The sequence below is a fragment of the Staurois parvus genome, unplaced genomic scaffold, assembly GCF_062004578.1.
Source record: "Staurois parvus isolate SC_StPar_1 unplaced genomic scaffold, SC_StPar_1.0 ptg000022l, whole genome shotgun sequence".
NCBI lineage: Eukaryota > Metazoa > Chordata > Amphibia > Anura > Ranidae > Staurois > Staurois parvus.
This window is the reverse complement of record NW_028317818.1, coordinates 9,043,645-9,054,259: the sequence shown is the minus strand read 5'-3', so window position 1 is coordinate 9,054,259 and position 10,615 is coordinate 9,043,645. Positions and strand designations below refer to the sequence as shown.

Here is a 10,615-nt window from a genome sequence, read left to right as displayed (position 1 = left end):
CCTTGCATTAAGAGGCTAATAGGGAAAGCTGTGAACGAGATCTCCCCTACATTCCTGAACTATAACAATGTTGAACTCCCCCGTGAAGAAAGGGAATCCTATACTCCCTTACAGACCATGGCCCCTGATCATCATATTTCAGACTTATAAAAAAAAAAAGGGGAATGCTACAAATTTCCCCCCCCCCCTAACAGACAACTATAAGCAGGGAAAGACAGTGCCTGACTGTGGCCTTCTCAGGACGTATCGAGACTCTAGGGATGGATTAGCCACTCAGGGGCTCTATATGCGTTTTAAAAGAGTTCCAGAGGGAGGGCCACCAGGCAGTTAGGACATCAGAAGATATAGGGACAGTCAGGAATAAAATAGCCATTTTAAGGGGGGATTGTAGTGGATTGTGATTGACAGTCCACGTTTTATTAGATGATCAGTAAAATGACAATTTTATAGTCTTGCTACTGTCTGTATCTTGCTCTTTAAATTCCTTACTCTCTTAAGTAAACAATCAGATATAGGTTGACAGAACAATGATGATAATTAAGATGGCGCCTTCATCCGGAGTCTCACCCTTGGTGACTCATTAGGAGAAAAGTATCTTTTAATGTAAACAACCCCCATAAAAGGGAATGAGTCTCTTTGGGGACAATGATTGGAAGATATCAACACGGATGGACGAACACGCAGAAACCCAGTGGACTTTTCACCCAATCAATGTATATGCTTTGCCTGCATCATATGCCCTATAAATGATACTGTTAGTTCCTCAATAAAACAGAATTTTAGGAAGCTGGCAAACTGCGAAGTGTCAGTGTCTTACTTCCACGTGCACGTATTCTCATATTAATTTGGCTCACTGGTAGATCACGGTAAATGGTCTGTAAGTGACCAAGTCCAAGACAGAGGCACACACTGCAAGATGCTTGAAGTCCAGTGTGAAGTTTCCACAGTCAGTGTTGATTTGGGGAGCCATGTCATCTGCTGGTGTTGGTCCACTATGCTTCATTAAGTCCAGGGTCAACGCAGCCGTCTACCAGGAGATTTTGGAGCACTTCATGCTTCCTTCCGCAGACGAGCTTTATGGGGATGCTGACTTCATTTTCCAGCAGGACTTGACACCTGCCCACACTGCCAAAAGCACCAAAACCTGGTTCAATGACCGTGGGATTACTAGGCTTCATTGGCCAGCAAACTCGCCTGACCTGAACCCCATAGAGAATCTATGGGGCATTGCCAAGAGAAAGATGAGAGACATGAGACCGAACAATGCAGAAGAGCTGAATGCCGCTATTGAAGCATCCTGGTCTTCCATAACACCTCAGCAGTGCCACAGGCTGATAGCTTCCTTGCCATGCCACATTGAGGCAGTAATTGCTGCAAAAGGGGCCCAAACCAAGTACTGAGTACATATGCATGCTTATACTTTTAAGGTCTGATATTGTTCTATGTACAATCCTTGTTTTATTGATTGCATGTAATATTCTAATTTTCTGAGATTGTGGATTTGGGGTTTTCATGAGCTGTAAGCCATAATCATCACAATTATGACAAATCACAGCTTGAACTATCTTGCTTTGCATATAATGAGTCTATCTCATATATTAGTTTCACCAAATGAACCTTTGCACGATATTCTAATTTTTCGAGTTTCACCTGTAGTATGAAATGCAGCCTATTAAAGTTGGCTTTTTTGAAATGTTTTGTACTCATCCTTCCCCCCCACGTCTCAAAGATGTCAGGAAATAGGAGATAGCATGCCCTATACTGTTAAAGTTAAAGTTACAAAGAAAAATAAACTGGAATTCTACTTTAAATTTACAAATACATTTTATTTATAATTAACACATAAAGCAGTTAAAATTTAACAGATTTGTTTCAACATGAATACAGAAGTGCAGTTAGTCATAACATGTTTGGCACTATATAACACTGTAAACAGTAGTTCAGATTCCTTTCATGAGCACCCTAATTATCAGTCATAATTATACTGGTTTTTTTAATTATAACTTCCTATATGTTTGGTATACAAAATAAGTGCGAAAAGAAGGAAAGAAAATACAGGAAAAAGCATAATTATGTATTTGGAAGTTAACAGATGTACAGAACATGCTATATACATGTTAATCTCAATGGATCTGAAACATTCAACAAACTATCCCATTCATACAAGAGTATCTGTTTAGTTACCTTTCATATTTAAAAAGGTTTACAAACTTCTAGAAATTTTAGCCTAATGCGGTCATTGTTTATTTTTCAAATATTGCTAAAACATATACGTATAACAACCCATAAGATGTTAATTTAGTTTTCACAAGAAAGATGTATTTTAATTTCCTCTGTGAGGTTCATTCATTTTCCCATCCAACACTCTGTAGCGCTATACTGTTTATTCAACATTTATCTGATACGTTCTCTATAATGTACAGAGGTCAAGCTATCTGAACCAATGCTAACATCCTGATCTTTCGCACACAGCAAAATCTCTCTATAACACACCTGTGGCTCCTGAGCTGAACTTCTATGGTGCATGCTGGACAAATGAGGAGCGCACAAAGGAGCAGACACAATCTTTGTATGACTGCATTAACTATTCTGAACTTTCAATATCCGGTCTTCCAATATCAGCCTTATGGGCCCTTTTCACATGGGTGGTGTGATTAGGTTCACCTGTCAGTTTTTCAGCAGACCTGACCAGAAGCTCTATGCAAGTCTATGGGCAGGCAGATGTAAATGGACGTGCTTCTGCTTACATCCAATTACCTCTGAATCCATCCAGGTTCAGAAAAAAGAAAACAAAAAAGAAATGCCAAATTTTCCTTGTTTTGGATCTAAAGATGACAGATCAGAGATATCCTGAAGTAATCGGTAAGTTCTTTTACATAAGGTGGCCCCAGACCCAATACGGGTCTGCCAAAGTCTGCTGCCAAAATGCAGGCAAAAACTAAATGGGCACGGGTGTCAGAAGAGTGACACCGATTCTGCTCTGATTCAGCAGGGGATCTGTTCATGGATCCTTTGCTGAACAAAGTGGAAAGCACATGTGAGAGAACCCCATCAGTTATGGATGCCTTATGTACAGTACAATCTCTCAATAACAGGTCAAACATGTAGACATTTAGGATGAAGCACATACCTTTTTTATAACCTGCAAAGTCACACGTTCAGAGACAAGCTACAACTCTGGGGCATTAATAACGGTGCCAGCCAACAGTCAGCATTACCACAAGCTTACACAGGTTTGCTTGTAGGCTACTCAAAAAAAGACACTGGAATTTCCCCTGATCAGGACTAATGTTTACATAAACTATACCAACCCCTTCTCTACCCATAGGTCATTAGCAGCTGATTATAAGTTCTAACCCACCAAAGGTATGCAAGTGGCACACAACAGCTATTTCTGCAGTAAAGCTGCCTATAATTTATAGTTATAGACAGTATTAATGCATTAAGAATGAGTAAACAGGAAAGCCGTAGATGCTGCCCCTATATTTAATTAATTAAAAGTCAATACATTTGAACAGCTTCTAAAACTTCTAGCTCAACATGTACTAAATGAAACAAAGGCAAAAGCAGTTATCCTAGTACTTTTATATAAGACCTATTGTAGACCTATCTGCTCATTCAATCTCTAAATATATATTTTACTGTAAATGTCCATATTTAGGGCACATATTAATGGTTTAGGTCTATGGCAATAGCGTCCTTTAGTTAATAGAACAAGTTATAAAAATAAACTTTTACAATAGTATAATAATAATCTACTTTATTACCCTACATGATATATTGACCTTATACATTGCCTGGATGGAATTAAACAGTGCCTACAGACAGGTTGTGATGTTTCAATCACTCGATTTAATGTAGGCCCAGAATACCCATTAATCATAGAAAACTGTACTGTACCTACAAAGATTTTTAAACAATTTGCCACTCAGCTGATAGAGCCCAATGAATGGCAGAGCTGCTTTCTCTGAAAAACTTTATATACAGCTTGCATGATACGTTTGTGCTTATGGGTTATATTAGGAATTTCATAGTGCAAATACTGCAGAAGGCAAAGCATTTAACCAGCAGATGAAGCTGTTCATTGCTTCAGAGTAAAAGATCAGAGTGCAGTGTGTGCACTGTTCTCTGAGTTTCTTGAGAATTGTAGTGTCCCCTCGTTCTCAGTTGGCTCATGCAAGAATGGGTGGGAAGGCAGCTATCTCCCCACGTTGTTTCCCGGGAAAGTGTTATCTGACAGTGGTAAGTCCAGACAAGCTACTTTCACTATCTTTAAGCTTCTGGCTCATACGTCAATATGCACACTCATTTGAACATGGTACATTATGCATGTGTTTTTGTTCTAATGAACCAATATTTTTTGCCATATGGATTAAGAAATAACCCCTGCAAATCCAAATAACCTGTCATGTGATGACTGTGCCTGTCAGAATACCAAGGGAGAAAGATACAGACTGGCCAAGTGGGCAACAGTCTTACATAATGTTTGTGGGAAAGCATACAAGTGACCAATACTCAAATGAGATGCTCTAAAATTCTACATTCCACCCAGGCAATATACAAGAACATATCTATAATTTAGGAAAATCCATACACTTTATCATCAAAGAAAAATACAAACATTTTACAGAATGTATGCATTTCTATGGACAGCTTAGCACAACATAAATATATTTGGCTCAAGTACAGAATAGTAATTTAAGAATGTGTTACATACACATACATACATTTGGCCAAGTCTATGGGGTTCAAGAAGTTTCAAAAGATTTGGCACTTCAGACATTCACATCAGGTGGTGGTCAGGGTTCTACAGCCAAAAGATCTTGAACACTTATACATGTATTCTTATATTCACAAGGGGTAAGGTTCAGGTTTGCGGCTAATGTGGATCTGTGCGGAATCCCTAGGAATCACAAACTTTTGATCAAAAACTTTGCAGATTCTTCACTAGAGATAAGGAACACGTATAATGCACTGTATAAAGTTGCCCTAGGTCAGATTAATTACAAAAAACAATAATTTGAAGGAATGGATAACCCAGCTCTGTTTCTAGAAAAGGGACGGCTTACAGCAGCCATATTGTTATTGTGTGTGTTGGGGCAGTTGGGGAGAGCTGAAATTTCTGTGTAGACTATGATAATTTGTTTTTGTTTGTTTTTAGTTTTTCTTAAATTTTGGCATTGGTACATGGCAGTGCCCACTTCCCATGTCCTTTGTTTGTGAATAACGTGTCTATTAGCTCTACAAATGGCCAGAATTGAATAACAAGATTTGCCCCCCATAGACATCAAATTGGTGTGCTGCAAAGCTCACGAACTTCAAGCAAGATTCTCAGAAATCTTAGCAAAGTCAACCCAGGTATATTCACTCATCCCTCATAGCCACTGTATGCACTATCAACTGCTGTGACGTGTGGCACCATATGTATCTGTGCTGAATGGGGAATAACAGTTTGCTAGGCAAATATTTGTACTCTAGCCAATAGAGTCAATAACTGCCGATCAGACTTCCCAGCCCCATAAGACAACTAGCATCTGATTTCTACAGGTACCATACCTTCTTGTTACAAGGCTATAAGTCTTTACAGGTCTGCTATAATATGAGTTTGTTTAAAAAAAGGCAAATAGTTAGAAAAGAGGACAATTACAATGAAAAAAACAGCAAATATTTATTGATCTCTTTTGACTAAAATGTCTGGCCATAGGCTGCACAGTAAAGCTATCACGTATCTATCTAATAATAGGAACCATCTCTATTTTTGTACATGTATGTACTCCGATATATATTTTTGTGCCTCTTTCATATAATATTTTTTTGGATAAATGGGTATTTAAACAAGGTATACAACAAATAGACTAGATACATGGATAACCTGAGTTAAAGAGAAACTAGCTTGAATTTATCATCAGGAAAAGACAATGACAAAATGGCTTATTATTTAGAAAAAAAAAAAACATACTGGCTGTAGCAAAAATAAATGCTTTGGAGAGCAAAGCACAGATTTTCGATAAAAGCAATTAAAAGGTATATCTGATACCACTTAAAATACTGCACTGATCTAGGAAAATGAAAATGAATTAAGAATGGATGAAAGATACTTGATTTGTATTATTGATGTTCTTTATGGCCATTATGTAGAGGATGCCATAGTCAAAGGTCTAGCAAAGAGAAATATGTCACATATAATTAAAGACTGTTTGAATTTTTCTCTATACAAGGTAACATGCAAATATATTTCAAGTGGGGTCATTTACCTAGTGCTACTGGAACATGATGTCAGTTCTAATCTAATTAGTCTAGTATCTAACTATAAATCCAATGTCGTAAATAACTAATCTCACAGAACCAGACTCTCACGCTATGGGGACAATGAATGGTGAGAGGTAGGCCAAGAAATTCCTACCATTTTTTCCTAATCCTTAACACTTACATCGATAAAACACATACACTGAACCTACATTGTGAAACTGAACACAGTGTTGATACTCTCAAAGCAATAAGGTAATTGAATGGGAGAAAAGAAAAACAATTTCACAGTCTCTTTGTTACACAACTTCTTAATTATTATACAATATTAATAAGTACTTTGTATTGAAATCCTTTATTTTGATAACATCCCTGAACACTATAAGCTGTACACTAGAAAAAAATCCGTTTTCCTATGAAAATAGGCATTGCAGGACTTTAAAACGGATTTGTATGGGAACACTGGTTTGGCTCAAGAGCAAAAATACTCTTCCTTCTGCTAAAGTTAGACCTGAACTGTGTGTATAGAGTAGTAGAGATTAATAAAAACAGATTAAGATCTCCTTCCTTCTTTTGACTAAGGCAGCTCAGCAGAATCAGTTTCTACTTGAAATCCCTCAGGATGTCATTGAAGATGTTCAAGAAGAGGTGTGCATGGTGGTCTTTGAAGACCAAGGTTGGCCTGAAGCGGATGGATCGGTCACCACAACCTCCTAGTACCACACCTAAGAAGACAAAATGCTCATTAGAATATTCTTGCTTCTTTGCACTTTAGAACATTCCATGTTAACAGTATGCAGCATTAAAAGAAAACTGTCATGAGCAGAAACACTTAGAATATCAAAGCTGACCTCTCCTACTGAAAAGTTAGTTGCCTGGCCGTCATACTGATCCAGTGGCTTTAATATTTTACCCAATCACATGCCCAAACAAAGTTTGTAGATCAGGAGTTTGGACCATTGTGATCACCTGGCACACACTGGGTCTATTACATATTTAAAAAGGCCAGAAACATTGAAGGCAGTCACAGCTAGGCAAATAGCATCTTCAGGATGGCCAGCAATGGCAGCCCTTTTTTTTACTCTCATATCCTTTGAAGTACATAAAATATGGAACTGGACAAGACGTGATTCACTTATGTGTTTTAAATGCGTCTTTATAGCGGAAGTAAACCAATCAGTTTACAGATTTCATGGCATGCCATGATTATTTACTGTCACAGTTGCTTGTACTCTCAACTGATCTGACAAGCCAGTAAATAACTGGTGTCATAACTGATCATATGTGCAGCACCATGGTAACTGCAGATCAAACATGATGGCAGCTTCCTTGACCTTAAAGGATAGGGGGGCTTAGTTCCGCTTTAAATTTCAGTTACCTGTGGTTCTAAAGGCTGAAGGTTTTTTTTTCATCTTAACACATTCTCTGCATTTATGTAACAAAACCTTCGGAGTGCAGCTTCCCCCCAGTCCCCCCTCCCCAAATACCTGAAACCGATCTCGATCTTGATCCAGTGCTGTGCACAAGAGCAGGAACTCTATCTCTGCTCATAGATTCAGAGACAGCAGCCAGTGAGGAGAGAGCAGGGAAAGTGGGGACAGGGCCGAGCTGTGCTGTGTGTCTATGGACACACAACACTGGCTCTGGAAGGAGCCTGCTCAAGTGCCCCCAGAGCAAATGGCTTGCTATGGTGCACATTTGGTAGGGGGTTGGAACCAGGAGAGCTTGCGGAGGAACTGAGAAAAGGAGGATTGGGGCTGCTCTGTGCAAAACCATTACGCAGAGCAGGTGAGTATGATGTTTTATATATGTAAAAGTGTTATAAACAAACTTTAAATAAAAACTGTGAAGTCCATCAATCAGTCCATCAAACAGTTATTAACTCTCACTATCCTATAATATCAAAGTTCAAGATGTTCAGAAACTCTTCTAACGATCTCCCATGTGCATGTACCAACATTTCAGAAAACACATGCTTATATCAATCCAACAGCTTTCTCAGGATGAATGATCTCCACAATCCTCCCTGGATTGCTGATCCCACTGTTTCCAGGCACTTTACTCCATCCAGGGACAAAACATAAGGAACACAATAGTGTAATACCGCCAATAGTAAAATCAAATGACCTTTATTTGAACTGCTTACATCAAAACAAGCCTTTATGCACGTAATCACTCATAATAGAAACCTCACAGCCTCACAGCCATCCAGGAAGAACGTCCAGGTGCTCCAGATCATTCGCTTCCCTTTTCCAAAATGGCCGCCGGTCAACTTCCGGTTCCTGTGTGCGTCTTGACGTCACTTCCCTTGACGCTTTTCGTCATTGGCTTAATCATAAGGGCCCCACTTTTACATATATAAATCTGTTACACCTTCAGGGGAAGGTGTTGTTTGTGTTAAGGGTTATTGTTTATCACATTTATTTAGGAGGTGGTTTTTTGTTAAAATGAGTATGACGTTTGTTATTAGAAAAAAAAAAAGGTTTACAATCATTTTAAAATCCCTAGAGATGGAATGGTATCACTGCGATTACATGTTAATGCAGGGGTCTAGCCATAGCCTGATAGTCAGATTTTATGTGCATGTCATGCTCTATAGTCACCGCAAGGCTTTGTACATATGAGCAGTGTGTGTACAGCGAACTCTTATAAAGCTTTCAAGCACCTTCGTTGAATATTTCCAGGCACCATTAGGCTCCTCAGTGGATTGCTTTTCAGAACTAGTTAAAAGGTGGCTCAGAGGCCATATGCTGTCTCCTAGATGACCTCTTTTTTTTAGAAAATCCCACCGTACCATGTGCATTGGATACAGGTGCATCACGGTACCATTAACCTGAAACAAGCTTGTTTGGTGACAATGCAGCCTGCTAAAAGAGACATACTGTGTAACATTTGCTGCATCTGGTCACTGCCACAAAAATCTGCCCAAACATGTCCACCAACAATGTTACCTTGCCAGTGGGCTGCCAGAGTGAATAAATACTTAAAAAGGCATAGAATGAATGGAGCCAAGTTATTGAAAGAGACCCTCAAATCATTTTATGCCTATTAAAAATTAAAACGTTAGAGTACCCAAACAAGCATATGCTAGGCCATATTTGAAAATCATTTTTCCCCACCATGCTGAAAACAGAGCTCGTCTTTTCATTCACCTCTCACACTATAGTCTTTGGCTGGGGATGGAGAAGTCTCACAAGTCTGCAACCACTGTTGATTCTGATCTTCCCTGACCCCTTCAGGATCCTGGCTGATGATAGAGCTGGGAGTGGCTTTGTTGGTTTGGAAGGTGTTGGAGGAGAGTAAATAGACAGGGTCTATTTTCGGCACAGCGGGGTTTTTAATTTTTAATCAAATAAAGCCTAGAATGTATGTGAGTATATGTGTATGTATATATATATATACAGTAAGCGAGTACTGTAACTAAAAATGTTTATCATAATAGGCATGAGATGATGACAGGGTTTCTTTAAAGCAAATCATGTTTTTGTTTTTTCACTGACATATATTTTATACTGACGTGGTATTTCTGCAGAGCTGAATGGTCACTCTAGATTAGAATAACATTTTTTCCATGCAGGGTCTGTTATAACATACATGCTTATTCCTAAAGTATTAAATCAAAAGCAAACATTTATCATAGTGCATCTTAATAGTTCTTTGATATGATGGCTGCATTCATTTTCTTTTTTTTTTTCTATTTTCATCTGGTGATCTAGCCAGCAAGCCTGTTGTTTTTCAAACGCACAAGCTCTCCAGCAGAATGCATCAGTTACATGGATGAGTCAAATCACTTAATATTGGCAGAGGTGCTTAGAATGATCAACTTTTATTATTTATTTAAAACCTTTATCCTAACAGGAAAAAAACAAAGCAAAACAAAAAAAACGTTTGCTGTAACTGATTATAGAGTGTGAACGGGAGTTTGGCTTCAATTTGTTAGTGTATTTAAATGTGCTAGTACATCTAAATCGCTCCTCCCCCCAGACTTAAATTGTTTCTGCCCAAATGTGCTCCGTGTGCTCCTCCATCCAGAGTAGTGTCTCATTAATACAGGAGGTGTGTTACTTCCAGATCACCAGGTGAAAACAGAGGGAAGAAAGCCAAAGAAAAGAAAACTACTAATGCAGCCACCCCATCTAATGATTGGTAATCTGCAATATATTACATTTTTGGTTTTGGTTATAAACCGCTTGAACTCTGGGATAAGCAAATATTGTCTAAATACATTAACCTTGTCTATTCTTATATCTTGGTGTCCTTTGTGTGTTTCTTCCAGATTTGTGCAGTAATCCAGTGTGAAGCTTTGGGGTTCATTTACTAAAGGCAAATAGACAGCACTTTTCAAGTGAAGTTGTCCAGAGCTTAGTAA

The 10,615-nt window shown here is 38.5% G+C and overlaps 1 protein-coding gene across 2 annotated transcripts in view; it reads right to left on the bottom strand.

Moving 5' to 3' along the window:
* Nucleotides 1–1,805: 1,805 nt before the first annotated feature.
* Nucleotides 1,806–10,615, bottom strand: part of ABAT (4-aminobutyrate aminotransferase) — a 209,604-nt gene continuing 200,794 nt past the window's right edge. For both annotated transcript variants that reach the window (XM_089692117.1, XM_089692112.1), the window contains exon 16: nt 1,806–6,971. In XM_089692117.1, the coding sequence (XP_089548243.1) occupies nt 6,850–6,971 (122 nt within the window). In that variant the 3' untranslated portion in view covers nt 1,806–6,849. The remainder of the gene's footprint in view (nt 6,972–10,615) is intronic.